Below are 20,891 nucleotides of genomic sequence, written 5' to 3'. Positions count from 1 at the left end.
CTGTGTTAAACTCTTGCTCATGGGTCGATTCTTTTGAGTTTCTTGCTCCTCAGACACAGCTCCTGCCCACCAGAGCAGGTGCAGGACACGTGGGCTCAGGCCTCTGTCTAGGCAGTGCCCCTGTGGCTGACTTGCAAAGACCTGGCCAGACCTGTTGCTTGGTGACCCAGGTGAGCAGGTCCGGGCCCCAGCAGTGTGACTTCTGTCACTTCCTTGTAGGTGAGGCTCCCACCTAACACCAATGATGAAGTAGATGAGGACCCTACAGGAAACAAAGCCCTATGGGACCGTGGCTTGCTCAATGGGGCCTCCCAGAAGGTAAGACTGCAGAATGGGCCCCAGGGAGAACACTGCTTAGCACTTTTCCTGTTGCCCTCACTGAAGAAATTGCCTTTGGTGAATTATTCATAGTGCACACGACTGTGCTGAGTGCTGTCCGTCCACAGTCCTTTCTTACCAATCTGCAAAAAATCTCCTTGGAGAGTAGCGAGTTCCTTAGAGAGAGTCCATTCCCAGTCCTCTGCTCTGAGGTGTGTCCTGGGCTTTACTTTCTCCTGTAGGCATGTGCTGCTTTAATAGAGCATCTCTGGACTTTTGGGCAAATCTGTTTTAGAAGACAAGCCTAGTGATTGCTGTTTTCTATAATTTTCTTTGTGTTTTCCTTTTTTTATGGCAAGCTTGATAAATTTAACAAAATGATTCTTATCGTAAGAAATGATGAACAGTAACTTTAGCATGTTTTGTGAGGCATTAAGCTTTAAGTAAATGTGAGAATTTTAAAGTATTTATAGGTTTTAATAATTTTTGGATTTATTGTTTGTTTTTGAGACAAGGTCTCACTCAGTCGCCCGGGCTGGAGTGTGGTGGTACAATCACAGATCACTGCAGCTTCCACCTCCTGGGCTCAAGTGATCCTTCCCCCTCAGCCTCCTGAGTAGCTGGGACTATAGTACATGCCACCAAACCTGGCAGATTTTGTGGGTATGGGTATACGAGACCTCACTGTGTTGCCCAGGCTGGTCTTGAAATCCTGGGCTCAAGCAATCCTCCCACGTTGGCCTCTATAATAATTTTTGGATGTTAATAGATGATGAAATGTGCCTTAGGGAGCACTGCTTGCCCTTGGGAGTCCAGGGAGGCTCCTGAGGGTGCACACAGTCACTAGTCTGTTTGTGACTCACAGGCAGAGGTGATCATGAACTACCATGTCGGGGAGACGGTGCTGTCCTTACAGAAGACCACGCTGATCCCCGGAGGCTCAGAATCACTTGTCTATACCACCTTGTCTGGAGGAATTGGCATCCTTGTGCCATTCACGTCCCATGAGGTGAGAGCGCCCACATTACTCTGGCCTTGACTTTTAAGGTTGTTTCTTGGTGCTGAATCTACCTAAGAGGTCAAATTCATTTGTCCCCACATATAATTAATAATCTTCTGGGAATTATAAAGTGACAGAAGTACTTGGGGAGATAGGAATCTTGATTCCCCCGCACCCAGGGAAGGCCATTTGGTTTTTTTTTTTTTTGCGACGGAGTCTCACTGTTACCCGGGCTGGAGTGCAGTGGCGCAATCTCAGCTCATTGCAAACTCCACCTCCCAGGTTCACGCCATTTTCCTGCCTCAGCCTCCCGAGTAGCTGGGAATACAGGCGCCCGCCACCACGCCCGGCTAATTTTTTGTATTTTCACCGTGTTAGCCAGGATGGTCTCGATCTCTTGACCTCGTGATCTGCCTGCCTCAGCCTCCCAAAGTGCTGGGATTACAGGCGTGAGCCACCGTGCCCGGCCGGGCCGTTTGTTGTTATAGTGTCCTAGGGTTTGCTTCAGTCTGATGCGAGTTTACAAGGTTAGCCTGAGCCCAGAGCTTTAGAACTGGACTCCACAGACTAGGATTGCCAGAATTGATGGGATGATCCCTCCTGGGGCACACACTGCCATATGGAATCAACTCTAGGTTTGCCAGAGTTTGGCATGTTTTATTCCAGCCAAGGAAGCTGGGATCAGGAATCTGACCTCACAAACCATTCTTTATGTGTGGCATTCTCTCTTGCACTGCAGACAACATGTGGTCTCCTTTTGGGTTTTAACTATCGTGTTGTAGCAGAAAAACCTGTGATTATCAGAAAGTGATTAGATATTTACCGTGTGTTTGTGTAGTAAAAATGAATGGCTTGTCTGTTCGTTGTGCTTGTGGAAACTCTAGACTAGTTGAAATCACTTCTCAGTGACAGATTTTTTGTTTCTTCTGCCAGGACCATGACTTCTTCCAGCATGTGGAAATGCACCTGCGGTCTGAACATCCCCCTCTCTGTGGGCGGGACCACCTCAGCTTTCGCTCCTACTACTTCCCTGTGAAGGTAGGTTGGGGGAATCTGAGCTGAAAAGGGAGATCTGAGAAAGGAGCAGCACAGGGAGTGGATTGATGGGAATAGTACCAGGGAGGGTGCTCCCCTCAGGGCAGACCACAACCAGAGCAAAGGCTTCACCTGCTTCTGTCAATCTGAACTCTGAGTACCAAGAGTCAACTTAAGATAGTGTTCCTGGATCTACAAGTGGGGTTCAAGTATCGAGTGGAGAATAAAAAGTTTTCCCGGTCTGGGCGTAGTGGCACACATTTGTGGTCCCAGCCAATCGGGAGGCTGAGCCCCAGATTTTGAGAGTGCAGTGAGCTAAGATTATCCCACTGCACTGCAACCTGGATGATAGGGTGAGACCCTGTCTCAAAAACTAAAAAATAAAAACAGCTTTCCCTACAAGTGCTGCTTCAGCATGTGCCATTTTCTTTGGGCATCTCACCATTTTTTTTCTTTCTGCTTTCTCCATATCTTAGAATGTGATTGATGGAGACCTCTGTGAGCAGTTCAATTCCATGGAACCCAACAAACAAAAGAACGTCTCTGAAGAACTGGACCGAACCCCACCTGAGGTGTCCAAGAAACTCGAGGATATCCGGACCCGCTACGCCTTCTGAGCCCTCCTTTCCCCGTGGGGCTTGCCAGAGACTGTGTGTTTTGTTTCCCCCACCACCATCACTGCCACCTGGCTTCTGCCATGTGGCAGGAGGGTGACTGGATAATTAAGACTGCATTATGAAAGTCAACAGCTCTTTACCCTTAGCTCTTCTCCTGGAATGACTGGCTTCCCCTCAAATTGGCACTGAGATTTGCTACACTTCTCCCCACCTGGTACATGATACATGACCCCAGGTTCCAGTGTAGAACCTGAGTCCCCCATTCCCCAAAGCCATCCCTACATTGATATGTCTTGACTCTCCTGTCTACTTTTGCACACACCCTTAATTTTTAATTGGTTTTCTTGTAAATACAGTTTTGTACAATGTTATCTCTGTGGGAGGAAGGAGGCAGGCTGTGGTGGGACTGGGTAGGGTATAGTATCACTCCTGAGTTCCACTGCTCTAGAATCTAACCAGAAATAGAAACCTAGTTTTTAAGGTGACTGGCGTCCATGTGTCTTGTTCTGGAGATGAGGATGTAGGTGGGAGGTTTGAACCCAAGTTAGAGCAGGAAGAACTGAGTAGACTCCTTCCTTCCAGATGCCGACTTGGACTTGCGGCACTCTGTGGCTCCCCACCCCCAGGTCTGTGGTGGTTTCTTTGTTTTTTCCTGGTTCTTTTTGCTGTGCTGATGAAACATGGCCTCAATAACCATGTGTATACCCACCCCTCTTCCCACTGGGTATTGAGGAAGGGTGGCTGATTCTTCCTCCTTTTCTACTCTGAGGATGTTAGTATGGGGATTTTAGCATGAATTCCAGCTGGGGAGTCTTAACAGATGCCCCTTTTACTGATACAGCACCTAAAGAGATCTTTGGCTCCATAGGACCATAGGAAGGGTCAGTACAGAAGAACCTAGATACTGCCCTGCCCCTGAGAACTGTGTATATGTGGGGCCTGTCTGCAGCACCCATCTCAGGTGGGTTCCAGAGGGCCTTTAGGGTATAATGAGAGCCTGTTAGGTGGAAGAGGCCCAGTTCCAGAAATGTTCCAGCCCACCCCTGAGAATTCCTCCTGTTTAGTTGTGTGGGAAGCCCTCGTCTTCCAGGCTGTCCTTGCGCCTTGAACCTGGAGAAGTGAGCTCACTGTTCTCAATACTTCATGAATGTAAAACATTCTTTCGTCTGCATGTGCTCAGCCATCTAAATTGAGCAAATGGTCTGGTGAGCACTGGGTTAGAATCAGGAATGGTGGAATACAATCAACCTCTCAGAGCCCAGAACAGAGGGTTCCTGACACTGTGACACTGTCTCCTGGAACTAAGTATCTCTTGAATCATGACTTGGTTTTAGATCAGTCAAGAGAGACCCAGGTTTTGCCAGGAATCGAATCCCTAAATAACATGCTTTTTTCTCACTTAGCTCATGAATTTGCATAGTAGATAGTAGTTCTGAATTAGATTTTGAAAACCTAATTTCAGGGCTCATTTTTTCCTGTGGCCCTAAATCCATTCTATCAAATTGTGTGATACTGACATGCAGTCATCTGAGGAACTCAGCGTAGATACTTGAGCAGCTCCTCGCCTCTTTTCTAACTCAAGTTTGACTAAAATACATACACTCCTTACAGAAGGTAGGGGGTTATGTAAGAAAGGAAAACCTAATCTATGGAATCAGGAGTTGTCACCACCGAGCTTCCTCTGGAAGTCTGCCCATCAGCTTGCTTCTTCTCTGTTAAGAGGAAGGGCTAGGACAAGGATTTGGGCTTGAATATGTGGAAAGGAATTTTCATAGTTGTTGCTGCAGGACCTACAAAAGTTTAAAATTTGATTGGATGTGACTCCATGACAAGTCCCATCTGTGTAATTGTTAAGGGGACCTGATTGACTCCTGTGGTTTGATTGAGCAACCAGGTAAATAGAGACCTCTCTCCAGCTTTGGCAAAACCCATCTGCTGCAGAACTCAGACAGAGGGATCTGCCCTTGGGTTTGCTTCCATCCTGTTCCATTGCTAAGCCCTTGTGACTTGGATCCTAGGACTGAAAAGTTTTTAGCTGCCTCAGCTTTCCCCTGACCTTACTGGCAGAGGTTCTGCAGATGTTTCCTTTGGAAGATCTCTTGCCAAGAATAGCATTCCTTTGGAGGAGGGGGGTTCTAGTTGGAATGTTGCTTTTCTTGGTTAGTGTAAATGTATTGCTAGTGAGACAGCTGCCGGCGCTGGAAAAGGCTCGTCTCACAGGGAGAGTGCTGGTCCCCAGAATGTGTGCTGTTCCCACGCTGCTGCCTTGCTTGAGCTTGTTAGAGGAAAGCCAGAAAGGCATTCAGATGGGATCAGTCTGGCTTTCAAATTTTTTTTAATTCCTAAGTTCTGTTTTATTTTTTAATTTTTTAAAAAAATTTTTATTAGAGACAGTCTCACTCTCTTGCCTAGCTGGGAGTGCAGTGGAGTGATTATAGCTCACTGAGGCTTGAACTCCTGGGCTCGAGCAATCCACCTCAGCCTCCAGAGTAGGGGAGACTACAGATGTGTGCCACCATACTCAGCTAATTTTTAAACTTTTGTAGAGACAGGGTCTCCCTGTGTTGCCCAGGCTGGTCTCGAACTCCTGACCTCAAACAATCTTCCTGCCTTGGCCTCCCAAAGCACTGGGATTATAGGTGTGAGCCATTGCACCTGGTCATAAATTCTTGTTTTTTTGTTTGTTTGTTTATTAGAGATGGAATCTCTCTCTCGACCAGGCTAGAGGGCTGTGGTGCGATCTCAGCCCACTGCAACCTCTATCTCCTGAGCTCAAGCGATCCTCCTTAGCTTCCCAAATAGCTGGAACTACAGGCATGTGCCATCACATCCAGCTAATTTTTGTATTTTTAGTAGAGAAGGTTTTACCATGTTGGACAGGGTGGTCTCGAACTCCTGGCCTAATTTAGGTCCACCCAGCTCAGCCTACCAAAGTGCTGTGATTACAGGCATGAGCCACCATGCCCAGCCTCTAAATTCTGTTTTCTATTCAAAGTAAAAATGACATGTGTTTGAGTCATCCACTTGCTCATTTGCATATGGAATATTGTATGTGAATATTTTATTACACCCTTAAAATTAATTTTCAAGGGCTATATGTAGAGCTCAGAAGAAACATCTCTGCTGCTGAAATCAAACCTGGTCCAAAAAACGTCACAACGGAGGAAAGGAACAGATGGCTCTCGAGGACAAGGTAGGGACTCTTAAAACACCTGCTTGGCCATGGTTGATTGACATTTGAGTGATCTGGTAGCCCAACACGCCCTGTGAAGTTCAGGCGAACTGAAATGGGCAGGTGTAGGCTACACACCAGTCTAAACCAGCACAACCAAGAGTTGTTTCTCTTTTTTTTTCTTTTTCTTTTTTTTTTTTTTTGAGATGAAGTCTTACTCTGTTGCCCAGGCTAGAGTACAGAGGCACAATCTTGGCTCACCACAGCCTCCGCCTCCCGGGTTCAAGCAATTCTCCTGCCTCAGCCTCCCAAGTAGCTGGGACTACAGGCATGCACCACCATGCCTGGCTAATTTTTGTATTTTTAGTAGAGATGGGGTTTCACCATGTTGGCCAGGCTGGTTTCAAACTCGTGACCTCAGGTGATCCACCCACCTTGGTCTCCCAAAGCGCTGGGATTACAGGCGTGAGCCACTGCACTTGGCCAGGAGCTGTTTAAGCCATCAGGAGACATGCTGACCCACTAGAAGAGGCTGCTATGTTCATTTCTTCCACAAACGTTTACTGGGCACCTACCATGAACCACCACCTCCCAGCTCTGTTCTGCACCCAGAGGTTGGAGGAGAGTTTATAACCTGGCAGTCTCTGTCGCTGTGAGGTTGGTGGTGAGGTGAGTCTGCCAGAGGGCCTGCCACCAGTTTCAGAAGAGCCTACAGCCTGCATCTGATTTCCTCAGCCACAACCTTGGGACTTCAGGAAAAATCAGAAGGTCCCAAGTCTGAAAAATGAAGAGGTGGGGAGTGGGCAGCAGGGGTTTTAGGTCAGGAAATCGTAGGAAACCTGTAGTTGTGGCTCATAATCCCAGTGGGATATTAGAACCCTCTTCATTTGTCAGAACAGATTCCTGGTGTCTGCTCCCAATTATTCACACGGTGGCTCATGCCTGGTAATCCCAGCACTTTGGGCGGCCAGAGGCAGGCAGATTGCTTGAGCCCAGAAGTTTAAGACCAGCCTAGGAAACAGACCCCATCTCTACAAAAAATTCAAAAAGCCGGGCGTGAAGCCCTGTTTTTAAAAAAAAAAAAAAAAGAGTCTGCTGGTGATGTCCGGGCATGTGTCTGCTTCACAGTCCAGTGTTATGATCAGTAGCTGTGATGGACAATGAACATTGCTGCTTGTTCAAAATGAAGAAAAAAAATATCAAAACCAGGTTTGGAAGTTTCAGATTTGGAAAAGGAGCTGGGCCAGCCCATCTGGAATAGCTGAGGGGCCCTGTTAGCCCCACCCTACCCCACCCCACCCCCGTATGCAGCATCTCTGGCGGTGCCCAGAGGCAAGCCCCCTTCAGTTTCCCACCTCTCACTCTGCCTTCCAGAGCCTAGTCAAGTTTTAAATTCCCAGGTCCACTCAGCAGAACTTGCTCCCTTCTGTGACTGCAGTCTCATAATGAAAGGAGAGGTGCTTTCAGTTGGGTCATTTGGTAGCGTTTAGGCTTAGAAGTTACTAATTTGGAGCCGTGAGTATATGTGTATAAGCTAGTAACACGTGATGGTCAAGGGAAGTACTACCATTTCCTGTGGGTTATTAGGGCCTCCAGCTGTTATGAGGACACACTGGGGAATCTCAGCTTTAGGGAGTCGATGTAACTGGAGAAAGGCAATGCTGCCCTCATAAAGCAATCAGAAATGAGATTCCACCTGCCAAATGCCAAGAGGCAGCAAAGTCCATGAAGAGAGCACTGTATACAGAGTCAGATGACCTGGGCTCACTAGCCTCTAAGCATAGTCTTGGTTTCCTGCCTGTAAATTGGTAGAATAAGACTGATTTACTGGGCCTGGCATGGTGGCTCACACCTGTAATCCCAGCACTTTGAGAGGCTGAGGCAGGAGGATCCCTTGAGCCCAGGAGTTTGAGACCAGCCTGGGCAACATGACAAAACCCCATCTCTCCAAAAATACAAAAATTAGCCAGGCATGGTGGTGCACACTTGTAGTCCCAGTAATTAGGGGGCTGAGACAGGAGGATCACTTCAGCCTATGAGTTTGAGGCTGCAGTGAGCTGTGATTGCGCCACTACACTCCAGCCTGGATGACAGGACGAAACCTGTCTCAAAAACACCAAAAAACAAAAACCGGTCTCCTGGGGTCATGGTAGCACAAAGGCACATGACTGAGTGCTCAGGGGTTCTGAGGCTTGTCTGCTGACCTGGGGCTCTGGCCCTGGGAGATCTGGGGGACCTGCTGTCCTATTTGTGATGCTTTGAAAGAAAGGGGCATCATTCCAAGCCAAGAGGCCCCAGAGAGGGCACCGTGGGGTGTTCAGGCTTCTGTGAGGCCCCAGTGAGATCCTGTGGCTGTGCCCCCATCACCTCCACCCACTCTGCCCTCCCACGAGCTGCCCAACGGATGAATCAACGCCTTGGCAGAGTTTTCCAGCAGGGCCTTGCAGAGAGTGTGTGTGACCTGTGTGGCCACTGCCTTGGGGACGGGTGAGGAGTTAGCCTGGAACATTCCAGCGTGGGCATTATTGTCCTGTTGCAAGTTCAGGGCAAAACCAGGAATCCAGTTTTGTCGATCCAACTGAGAAAACATTTCATGAACAACTACTTGTGGCATGCATTGGCACTCGGAATAAAGCGCACTATTGTCACTAGGTTGGCATTTCTTTTTCTTCTTTTTTTTTTTGTTTTTTTTTATTTTTGAGACCAAGTCTCACTCTGTCGCTCAGGGTGGAGTGCAGTGATCTTGGTTCACTGCAACCTCTGCCTGCTGGGTTCAAGCGATTCTCCTGCCTCAGCCTCCCGAGTAGCTGGGATTACAGGCGCCTGCCACCACGCCCGGCTAATTTTTGTATTTTTAGTAGAGACGGGGTTTCACCATGTTGGCCAGGCTGGTCTCGAACTCCTGATCTCAGATGATCCACCCACCTCGACCTCCCAAAGTGCGGGGATTACAGGCGTGAGCCATCGCATCCAGCCAGGTCAGCACTCCAGACTAGGTTGGCTGTGGAAGACTGGGTGTTAACAAGGGGTTCCTAAATCCAGGATTCTGTGCTCACATTCAGTGAAACACTACAGACTCCCCTCTTGGATAGTTTGAGGCTTTGAACACAGCCCTTCTCCTATCCTCCCTCCCCCACTGGCCCATCCCTAATGAATCCAAATGCAGTCTAGTAAAATCAGGAAGCCTGCTATGAAAACTTGACAGACATCCTGAAGATGCCCCTGCAGTTGCCCACTCTGACCCAGGTGAAGGGAGAATGGCTGTACCTTTGGTGATGGTGCTGAGGGAAAGGACCTCAACTCCCGTAAGTGCTGGGTCTGAGGCCACGTGTTACACCAGGACAGGTCCTGTGTCCCTCAGGAAAGCCTGGCTTTGGGGTCAGACCTCAGTAACCAGCTGGGGAATCTTAGGTAAGATTCTCTCTCTCTCTCTCTCAATCTCTCTGTTTTTTTTTTTTTTTTCCTAAGAAAAGAGACAAGGTCTTGCTCTGTCATTCAGGCTGGAGTGCAGTGGCTTGGTCATAGCTTAGTGCAGCCTCGACCTCCAGGGCTCAAGTGATCCTCCTGCCTCAGCCTCCCGAGTAGTTATAACTACAGGCATGAGCCACCATGATGCCTGGCTAATTTTTAATAATTTATTTATTTGCAGAGATGGGGATCTTTCTATGTTGCACAGGCTGGTCTCTAACTCCTGGGCTCAAGCCCCAGAAAAGGGGTGAGGAATCTTACCCAAGGCCAGGCACAGTGGCTCAAGCCCCAGAAAAGGGGTGAGGAATCTTACCCAAGGCCAGGCACAGTGGCTCAAGCCTGAAATCCCAGCACTTTGGGAGGCTAAGGCAGGAGGATTCCTTGAGGCCAGCAGTTTGAGACCAGCCTGGGCAACATAGGGAGACATCTGTATCTACAAAAAATAATAATAATAAAATTAAAAAAAAATAAAAATTAGCTGGGTGTAGTGGTCCCAGCTACTTGGGAGGCTGAGGTGGGAGGATCAATTGAGCCCAGGAGGTCAAGACCACAGTGGGTTGTGATCGTGCCACTGCACTCTAGCCTGGGCAATAGAGTGAGACATTGTCTAAAAAAAAGGCAAGGCATGCCGGGTCATGCCTGTAATCCCAGCACTTGGGAGGCTGACATGGGCGGATCACCTGAGGTCAGGAGTTCAAGACCAGCCTGGCCAACATGGCGAAACCCCATCTCTACTAAAAATGCAAAATTAGCTGGGCATGGTGGAGCGTGCCTGTAGTCCCTGCTGTGAAACTCCGTCTCAAAAAATAAAAATTAAAATTAAAAAAAAGATTATTCACCTTTTGGAGCTCATGTCTCTTCATCTGTAGACTGGGTAACTCATTGGTGCTCAACAGGGATGATGTATCAGAGAAAGGCCTTTTCTTCCACCTAATGGACCCCCATTCCCACACACACACACACACACACACACACACACACTCCAGTCACCACCACATCACTCAGTTTTGTGTTTTGTTTCGTTTTTTTAGAGACAGGATCTCGCTATATTGCCCAGGCTGGAGCACAGTGGTTATTCACAGGTGCAATTGCAGCTCACTGCAGCCTCGAACTCTTGGCCTCAAGAGAGTCTCCTGCCTCAGCCCCCTGAGGCTCATGTCACTACACCCAACTCCCCATCACCTGGCTTTTAGTTTTATGAGACGAAGCTTTTGTCTAGGCCGAGTGTTCTGGAGAGGAGCTGGGGTAGTCCCTTAGAACAGTCCAAGCTGCCTGGGAGCCAGGGCCTGGGTTTGGGGGACTTCTTGTAGTCAACTGGCTGGCGCCCTCAGTCAGAGCAGTCCCCTGGCTGGTCCTCTGGGTTGAAGACTCCCTCCTACTTCACAGTCCAAGGCAGGCGGGGGCCACGTGGCCCTGCCCCGCCCCTGCTGGCTTCGGTTCCTGAGCAGAGCTGCAGTGGCCTGCTTTCCCCGCCCTTCTCATCAGACGGGAAGCCTGGACTGTGGGTTGGGGGCAGCCTCAGCCTCTCCAACCTGGCACCCACTGCCCGTGGCCCTTAGGCACCTGCTTGGGGTCCTGGAGCCCCTTAAGGCCACCAGCAAATCCTAGGAGACCGAGTCTTGGCACGTGAACAGGTAAGAAGGCAGCAGGCTTTCTCTCCTATGCCTGGCTTTCCTCTGCCTCTGACGGCCTGGCTTCCCCACCCCGATTCTGCTGCTGCTTCACTGATCCCAGGAAGAGGGACCTGAGCTAGACTTGACAAAGACAGTCCCAGCCAAGATGCTCTGAAGTATGCCTCAGAGAAGTATGCCTCAGCAGAACTGTCTGCTCTGGGTTTCAATTTTTAACCTTTGCCTTCATCAGCCTTGCAGGAAAAAGCAGATCCACATAACCATAAAGCAAGTCACTTCTCTGTGTGTGCCCTTCAGAGTTTAGTCAATTGACAAACCTACATTCTCAAATGGTTGGCATGGGCCGTGGGGCGCTGCTCCACTATATATTGCCGTAGGTCTTTGGACCTTAATGTACTGTGTGTGTGGACTATCACTTGCATGTATTACTTTATCAAAAATTAATTGACTTGGCCAGGCGCAGTGGCTCACGCCTGTAATCCCAGCACTCTGGGAGGCTGAGGCGAGCGGATCACTTGAGGTCAGGAGTTTGAGACCAGCCTGGCCAACAAGATGAAACCCTGTCTCTACTAAAAATACAAAAGTTAGCCGGGTGTGGTGGTACATGCCTGTAATCCCAGCTACTTGGGAGGCTGAGGCAGGAGACACACTTGAACCCAGGAGGTGGAGGTTGCAGTGAGCCGAGATCACACCACTCCAGCCTGGGTAACAGAGTGAGACTATGTCTCAAAAAAAAAAAAAAAAAAAATTAATTGATTTTAAGTTCTTTAAAGGAAAGAGGCAAAAAAGTCAACGAGCGTGAACCACCGTGCCTGGCCCAGGGCAATTAGGCTTCTTACAGCTCTTTCCTTCCAGGGTTCTGTACAATGTTTCTGAAAGCCACAACTCCCCTTCCCCTGCCCCCAAGGCAATACTGTCCTGTGGCCTTCCCTGACCCAGCCGTAGGAGGGAGAGACATCTCGTCCCAGTTGGGCAGTGTGGCACTTTGACCTTGAGAGAGACTCCATGGAAGTCTGAGAACTATGGCCTCCAGGTGTGGGACAATCCTGGGGCGGTTCTGGGCTCCAGCTGTCATGCGTGCTTGCGTGTGAGGGCCACGTCTCATAAGTAAGGGGCAGTGTCCCCTGGGAACTGGGCTGCAACTGGCCTGGGAACCTGCTTCCTGAGCTTCCCAGGGGCTACCTGGACAGCTCCGTCTGTGCATCCCAGCACGCCTGGAAAACAGCCAGGCTTTCCCCTTGGCATCCTTTCCACACTGGGGGATGTGGATGGGTCGAGACTTGCCTATAGCTAGAAAGGTTCAGGTCAAAATGATGAATTGGAAAGGCCAAAGACTTCCAATGTGAACTTCCCAGCAGCCACTGGGAAAAGTCAGCGCTCTGCTGCAGAGCTTTCTGGGGTGCTCATGCCTTTCCCAGCATGAGAAAGTCCACACTCTGGTCAAGACTTCACCACCAAGTCCCAGCTGCCCTTTGGCTTTGTCACCCAGGCATCTTCTCAATTATTCCCTTGCCTCTTTCCCAAGAGCCAGCACTTTGCTGTTTCCTTGTCTTCCTGCTTTCTCTCTCTCTCTTTTTTTTTTTTTTTGAGACAGAGCCTTGGTCTGTCACCGAAGCTAGAGTCCAGTGGCATGATCCTGGCTCACTGCAACCTCTGCCTCCTTGGTTCAAGCGATTCTCCTGCCTCAGCCTCTGGAGTGGCTGGGATTACAGGCTCCTGCCACCACGCCCGGCTAATTTTTGTATTTTTAGTAGAGACAGGGTTTCACCATGTTGGCCAGGCTGGTCTTGAACTCCTGACCTCAGGCAATCTGCCCGCTTTGGTGTCTCAAAGTGCTGGGATTACAGGTGTGAGCCACTGTGCCCAGCCATCTTAATTGTTTTTAAGGTTAAGAAAATCCACGTTGTACCACAGATCTCCAGAACTTTTTTCATCTTGCCAAACAGAAACTCTCTATTAAATGACTCCCCAAACTCCCCATTTCCCTACGCCCAACCTCTGGGCACCACCTTTCAGATGTCTGTCTCTATGAGTTTCACTGCTGTAAGTGCCTCATGTAAGTGGAATCATAATCATACAATATTTGTCTTTTTGTGACTGGCTCATTTCACTTAGCATAATGTCCTCAAGGAGTCTTGCTCTGTCATCCAGGCTTGAGCGCAGTGGCACAAACATGGTTCACTGCAGGCTCAAGCGATCCTCCCGCCTCAGCCTCCCAGGTTGCTGAGACCACAGGCAAGTGCTACCATACCTGGCCAATTAAAAAATAATTTTTTTGAGGCTGGGCGCGGTGGCTCACGCCTGTAATCCCAGCACTTTGGGAGGCCGAGGCAGATGGATTACGAGGAGATTGAGACCATCCTGGCCAACATGATGAAACCTTGTCTCTACTAAAAATACAAAATTAGCCAGGCCTGGTGGTGCGCACCTGTAGTCCCAGCTACTCAGGAGGCTGAGGCAGGAAAATTGCTTGAATCCGGGAGGCAGATGTTGCAGTGAGCTGAGATTGTGCCACTCACTGTACTCCAGCCTGGGTGACAGAGGGAGACTCTGTCTTAAAAAAAAAAAAATTTTTTTTTTTTAGAGACAGGGTCTCCCTATGTTGCACAGGCTCGTCTTGAACTCCTGGGCTTAAGCAGTCCTCCCACTTCAGCCTCCCAAAGTGCTGGGATTACAGGCGTGAGCCACTGCATCCAGCCTCCTTGTTTTTTTTTTTTTTTTGAGACCGAGTCTCACTCTGTCACCCAGGCTGGAGTGCAGTGGCGCAATCTCGGCTCACTGCAAGCTCCGCCTCCCAGGTTCACGCCATTCTCCTGCCTCAGCCTCCCAAGTAGCTGGGACTACAGGCGCCCACCACCATGCCCGGCTAATTTTTGTATTTTTAGTAGAGACAGCGTTTTACCATGTTAGCCAGGATGGTCTCGATCTCCTGACTTTGTGATCCGCCTGCCTTGGCCTCCCAAAGTGCTGGGATTACAGGCATGAGCCACCGCCCCCAGCCCTGGCCTCCTTGTTTTTAAGACTGAATGAAACCTTATTGTATGTATATACACCATATTTTGTTTATCTATTTACCTGTCAACAGATACTTGGGTTGCTTCCATCTCTTAGCTATTGTGAATAACGCTTCTACAAACATGGGTGTACAAAAATCCCTTCAAGGCCTGGCCTGGTGGCTCACATCTGTAATCCAGCACTTTGGGAAGCCAAGACGGATCACTTGAGTCCAGGAGTTGGAGATCAGCCTGGGCAACATGGAAAGACTTCGTCTATACAAAAGATAACTGGTGGTATGTGTGCCTGTAGTTCCAGCTACTTGGGAGGCTGAGGTGGGAAGATTGCTTGAGCCCTGGAGGTTGAGGCTGCAGTGAGCTGTGTTTGCGCCACTGCACTCCAGCCTGGGTGACAGAGCAAGACCCAGCCTCAAACCAAACCAAACAAAAACAAATGTGTTACCACTCAGAGGAGCCTTAGTCCTAAGGCTCTGCCAACCCCTCCCGTGGTGAGGGGCAGAGTGGCGTGGGGTAGATGTGGGGTAGAGAGAAATGGCAGGCACCATCCTGGACCTGTCCTCCAGCCTGGCATTGCACATCTGCTGCTCACTGAACGCTCACAGCTCCTTGCAAGGTGCAACTGAGTCTCCCCCATTTTACAGATGAAGAAATCGAGGTACAGGGAAGTCTCCCAGTTTGCCCACGGTCACGCAGGCGGGAGATGGCAGTGATGAGATGTGACCCCAGATGGGCTGTGCCCTGATTCACCTGTGGCGGCCACCTGGTTTGGTCACCTTGCTGGAGGGCCCCCTGCTCTCCTGCAAGATAATCCAAGATGTTGCCGGCTCATTTGGGGGCTGCCGAGCTAGCCCTGGGGCCCTGCTCCTGCCTGCATGAGATGGAGGCCCCTCCCAGAATGCTAGCTAGTGTCAGGGTCAAGTAGGTCAAGGGGATCCAGGGGTTGGGGTTAGTCTTGCAACTCTCAGGGGTGGTCTCCTTTGGAGTCACTGCCTCCTCCCTGGCCAGGCCCTGGGTGGAGATCAATGCTGGAGGCCCTAGGGTGGCCACTGAGCCACGCTAGTGACACAGCGAGGATTTGTGGGGATGGGGGCTGCTGAGAGCACCACACAGCTGCAGACAGCGCTGAGTTTTGTTTTTTTTTTTTTTTTTGAGACAGAGCCTCACTCTGTTGCCCAGGCTGGAGTGCAGTGGCGCAATCTGAGCTCACTGCAAGCTCCGCCTCCCGGGTTCACGCCATTCTCCTGTCTCAGCCTCCCGAGTAGCTGGGACTACAGACGCCCGCCACCACGCCCAGCTAATTTTTTATATTTTTTTTAGTAGAGATGGGGTTTCACCGTTTTAGCCAGGATGGTCTTGATCTTCTGACCTCATGATCCGCCCGCCTCGGCCTCCCAAAGGGCTGGGATTACAGGTGTGAGCCACTGCGCCCCGCTGACAGTGCTGAGTTTGAATCCCAGCTCTGCCACCTGCCGCCTATAGGACCTTGGCAGAGTCACCATGCCTCTCCAGTCCTACTTTCCTAAGCTTAAAATGGGGAAAAATACACAATCTGCCTACAATACACTACCCCACACCCTTCAGGATGGCTGCTATCAAAAAAAAAGAAAGAAAGAAAGAAAGAAAATAGCCGGGCGCAGTGGCTCATGCCTGTAATCTCAGCACTTTGGGAGGCCGAGGCGAGCAGATCACTTGAGGCCAAGAGTTTGAGACCAGCCTGGCAAACAGGGTGAGATCCTGGCTCCACTAAAAATACAAAAATTAGCGGGCTGTGGTGGCACACGCCTGTAGTCCCAGTTACTCAGGAGGCTGAGGAATGAGAATCACTTGAACCCAGGAGATGGAGGTCTCAGTGAGCAGAGGTCGCGCCACTGCACTCTAGCCTGGGTGACAGAGTGAGACCCTGTCTCAGAAACAAACAGAAAACAATATGTGTTGGTGGGATGTGGAGGAACTGGCACCTTGAGCACAGTTGGTGGGGATGTTAACTGGTGCAGCTGCTGTGGAAACTAGTTTAACTGGTGCAGCTGCTGTGGAAACTCGTTTAGTGGTTCCTGAAAAAATTAACAAATAGAGGCCAGGTGCGGTGGCTCATGCGTGTAATCCCAGCACTATGGGAGGCTGAGGTGGGTGGATCACCTGAAGGTCAGGAGTTCAAGACCCGAGACCAGCCTGGCCAACATGGCAAAACCCCATATATACTAAAAATACAAAAATTAGCCAGGCGTGGTGGCACATGTCTGTAATCCCAGTTACTCGGGAGGCTGAGGCAGGAGAATCACTTGAACCTGGGAGGTGGAGGTTACACTGAGCTGAGATCACGCCATTTCACTCCAAGCCTGGGTAACAAGAGTGAAACTTCATTTCAAAAAAAAAAAAAACATTAAAAATAGAATCACCATACAATCCAGCAATCCCACTTCTGGATATATACCAAAAAGAACTAAAAGCAGAGTCTCAAAGAGATATTTGCCCACCCATGTTCATAGCAGCATCAATCATAGTAGCTAAAAGGTAAAAGCAATTCAAGTGTTCATCAACAGATGAATGGAAAAACAAAATGTGCCGTAAATATACACAATGTGGTATGATTCAGCCTTACAAAGGAAGGGAATTCTGACACATGCTACAACGTGAATGAACTTTGAGGAAATCAAGTGAAATTAGCCAGGCACAAAAGATAAATACTGTATGATTCTACTTATGTAACGGAGCCAGAGTAGCCAGGTTCATAGAAACAGAAAGTACAATGTTTCTATGGTGGTTGCCAGGGGCTGGGGGTAGGGAAGGAGGAATGGATATAAAGTTTTGGTTTTATAAGATGAAAAGTTCTGGAAATGGATGGTGGTGATGGTAACACAGTAATATAAATGTATTTAATGCCACTGGAAAAAAAATGCTAGCTGAGAGCAGTGGCAAAAATGCTAGCTGAGCGTGGTGGCGGGCACCTGTAATCCCAGCTACTCAGGAGGCTGAGGCAGGAGAATCGCCTGAACCCGGGAGGTGGAGGTTGCAGTGAGCCAAGGTCACACCATTGCACTCCAGTCTGGGGAACATAGTGAGACTCTGTCACAAAAAAAAAAAAAAAAAAAAAATAAGAAAAGAAAAAAATGGTTAAGATGGTTAATTTTTTTTTTAACTTTTATTTTAGGTTCAGGGGTACATGTGCAGGTTTGTTACACAGGCAAACTCATGGGGGTTTGTTGTATTTCATCACCCAGGAATTAAGCCCAGTACCCAATAGTTATCTTTTCTGTTCCTCTCCCTCCTCCCACCCTCCACCTTCAGATAGACCCCAGTGTCTGTTGTCCCCTCTATGTGTCCCTGAGTTCTCATCATTTAGCTCCCACTTATAAGTGAGAAAGTGCAGTATTTGGTTTTCTGCTCTGTGCTACTTTGCTGAGGATAATGGCCTCCAGCTCCATCCATGTTCCTATAAAAGACATGATCTCATTCTTTTTTATAGATGTGGTACATTTCACCTTATGTGTTTTTTTACCATGATTTTTTTTTTTTTTTTTGAGACAGAGTTTTGCTCTTGTTACCCAGGGTGGAGTCCAGTGGTATGACCTCAGTTCACTGCAACTTCAGCCTCCTGGGTTCAAGTGATTCTCTTGCCTCAGCCTCCCAAGTAGCTGGGATTACAGGTGCCCGCCACCACGCCCAGCTATTTTTTGTATTTTTAGTAGAGATGGGGTTTCACCATGTTGGCCAGGCTGGTCTTGAACTCCTGACCTCAAATGATCCGCCTGCCTCGGCCTCCCAGAGTGTTGGGATTACAGGCGTGAGCCACTGCACCCGGCCTTACCATGATTTTTAAAAACAAAGGAAAAAATAGTAGATCTTTTACAGGGTTCGTGAGGACGGGATGAGGCAACGCATGTGAACTGTGTTATTAGCCTCAGGTCTGTGGGAATACAAGGCTTTCTGCCTTCGGGGAGGTGTTGCTGGAGAGATGGACAGACCCACCCAGGGGACGGGCGTCTGTGTCCCTGTGGAAGTCATTACTCCATTCAGCAGAAGCTGCTCACGGCGGGAGAGGGCTGGGGTTCAGGGAATCCTTCCTGGAGCCGTGATGGGGCCCTGCTTGGGGGATTCCTAGCATGTGTGGGATGGGCAGATTCCAGACATTGGAAAGTCCCTGGCAGAAAAATCACTCCCACTAAGGGGCAGTTGTAGGGAAGAGATTTGGGCTCACGCTAGAGAACTCATGATCAGAGATGTCTGCATGAGGAACAGAGGCTGCTTTGTGGATTGGGGAGCTCCCCATTAGCGGAGGCAGGTAAGGAGGTGCCTGTGCGAGGTGGGGGTGGAGCCAAGGCTGTGTACCTCCGACGCTGTGCACCTCTCTGATGGGACCCAGTCCAGACAAAAATCGTATATAACAAGCCCTTGTAAAGGTGGTGCTCGGGTCAGAGGGAGGGGGCAGCCGGGTGGGAAGGCTTGTCCCAGGTCTAGCCCAATAGCGCGGAAGTAGCTGGTGCTGTTTTCACTGGGCCAGGTGCTGTGTTAAGCTGAACAGGCTTGATCTCAAATCCTCACCATAGCCCTGTGTGGTAGGGGCTGTCAACACCTGGGAACCAAGGCTTAGAGGTTAAGTCACCTGCCCAAGGTTAGCCAGCAGCTGGCGTTGCTGGGATTCGAACCCAGGCAGTCCGGCTTGAGCCCTCCATCCTGGGTGGAAGTCTCCCAAACCCGTCCCCCAGCAAGCTGGACTCTCCCTGCCCCCGCCCCTGGCAGTCAGTTCCTGGGGTCAGGGGTGCGCTGCCACCCCCACAGTACAGATGTAGCTGCTGTGCCCTCCCCGTCGTCAGTGCGCTGCCCCTCCCTCTGGCTGCCTTCACACTGTCAGCGCTGGCTGCTCTGTGGAGTCAGAGCCAGCCCCAGCCTGCTCGGGTCTCCGGGGTCTCAGGACAGCACTGTGGGGACCATGCCAAGCGAGACTGGGAGAGCCAGGCTCCGTGTCACTCAGTGCCTTCCTTCTCCTGCCATTCAATGAGACACTCCTAATAACTCTCTTGCAGGCCTCTAAGTCTGTCCCATAGCTGTTGAGCTGATTTTGCCTTTTGTGCAACTGTGTTTTCCAACTCAGCTCTCTGGGTGCCAAGACCTTGTCCACATGATTCAATCTGTCCAACTCCAACCTGGCCCCTGATAGGCCATAAATACCATTCCTGATGGCAGTGATCCAGTGCCCTCCTTTGTCCCCAGCTGAGGCAGGATGACCACCACGCTTATAGCTAGGACAGAGGGTGACTCTGGCAGGGACAGCAGTTTATCCAGAATGACCCAGTTAGCCGGGTGTGGTGTCACGTACCTGTAGTCCCAGCTACTCAGGAGGCTGAGGTGGGAGGATCGCTTGAACCCAGGAGGTCGAGGCTTCAGTTAGCCATGATCACACCATTGTACTCCAGCCTGAGTAGTGGAGTGAGATCCTGTCTCTTAAAAAAAAAAAAAAAAAAGGAATGGCCCTCACCGTCCTCCCACCCCGCCCCTGTTAGCTTGCCTGGCAGTCACCTTGTATGGAGGCACAGGGAGCTGTCATTTACCTCTGTGCCAGGCAGGGTGCTCAGCCCTATACAGGCACCATCTCCCCGGATTCTTACAGGGCCCAGCTGGTGACGTGCAGCTGATATTCCCATACTGCAGATGAGGAAACTGAGGATCAGAGAGGTTAAGTCATGCCTAGGAGCCTGGCTTCTCCCTTCCCCCGGCTGTTGCCCTGAGGCTCGGTGCTGGGGCTGGGCTGGGGCCAGGCTGGGGCCAACGGCAGTGGTGTTTGTGCTCCTTGCTGCTTGGAGGAGCAAAGTGCATTTGATCTTTCTCTTCTCACCACTGTCCTGGGTGGGGGCCCTGGTAGTACTAGGTAGTGATGAAGAAGCTGCTTAGGGTCTCCTCCAAGGTTCCACAGTGGGAAGGGGCATGGGGGCGGCGGGGAGGTGGTGGTCCTTCTACTCCCCCACCACCTGCTCCAGGTTCATTCTTGTCTCTACCATTCTGGGTCACTCCATAGCCCTCCTCCTGGCTTCCCAGGCCCCAGTAAAGCCATACAATGCATAAAGGCCAGCAGACCTGCTGGCCCGGCTGAGGCTGGGCTGGGGCCAGGCACTTTCCAGTGTCTTCTCACAGGCAGGAAACCTTTGCTGGATGATGTCACTGGAGCGGGTGCCTCCTGTTCTACTCGCCCTCATTCTTCTCCCCAGTGCACCCCACCCTGACCGCCTCCTGAGGTATAATAGAAGGCCCCTCCTCTTTCTGCCCATGAGAATCAGGTAGCAACATAACTTTTGACTCTCATGCTGCTGTGGGTTCTGGGACCCTTAACCCAACCCTGGAAGGTGTGGCTGTAATCCCCAGAGGAGGAAGCTTGGCAGGCTCAGGGTTCTGAGACTTGAATCCTGGGCTGTCTGCCTGCAAAGCCTATACCAGTTGCTGAATAATTATTTTAAAAATAGCTTTTAAACTTCCTTAAAAAAAATCAGTAGACTTTTACAAAGCAGTTTTATTTATTTATTTATTGGTTTATTTTTTCTTTTTCTTTTTTTGAGATGGAGTCTCACTCTGTCGTCCAGGCTGGAGTACAGTGGCGCGATCTGGGCTCACTGCAGCCTCTGCCTCCTGGGTGCAAGCGATTCTCCT

At 49.9% G+C, this 20,891-nt stretch overlaps 2 protein-coding genes across 5 annotated transcripts in view; both read left to right on the top strand.

The window, feature by feature from the left end:
- Positions 1 to 3,455, top strand: part of SF3B3 (splicing factor 3b subunit 3) — a 48,457-nt gene extending 45,002 nt beyond the window's left edge. The window contains exons 23-26 of the mRNA XM_511081.7: positions 220 to 318; positions 1,184 to 1,327; positions 2,252 to 2,356; positions 2,830 to 3,455. Coding sequence (XP_511081.3) covers positions 220 to 318; positions 1,184 to 1,327; positions 2,252 to 2,356; positions 2,830 to 2,970 — 489 coding nt within the window. The 3' untranslated portion in view covers positions 2,971 to 3,455. The remainder of the gene's footprint in view (positions 1 to 219; positions 319 to 1,183; positions 1,328 to 2,251; positions 2,357 to 2,829) is intronic.
- A 7,638-nt stretch (positions 3,456 to 11,093) lies between these two features.
- The window catches only part of IL34 (interleukin 34), a 77,691-nt gene continuing 67,893 nt past the window's right edge, over positions 11,094 to 20,891 (top strand). For 2 of the 4 annotated variants that reach the window (XM_009431182.5, XM_511082.9), the window contains exon 1: positions 11,094 to 11,244. The gene's annotated coding sequence lies outside the window, so the exon portion shown is untranslated. Of the gene's footprint in view, positions 11,245 to 18,449; positions 18,535 to 20,891 lie in introns of those variants that run through there. The other 2 variants (XM_054669558.2, XM_016930111.4) reach the window with 1 other exon arrangement.

This window comes from Pan troglodytes, chromosome 18 (assembly GCF_028858775.2).
Source record: "Pan troglodytes isolate AG18354 chromosome 18, NHGRI_mPanTro3-v2.0_pri, whole genome shotgun sequence".
In the NCBI taxonomy this organism is placed as follows: Eukaryota; Metazoa; Chordata; class Mammalia; order Primates; family Hominidae; genus Pan; species Pan troglodytes.
The sequence above is the reverse complement of the archived record's forward strand: the minus strand, read 5'-3'. Positions and strand labels throughout refer to the sequence as shown.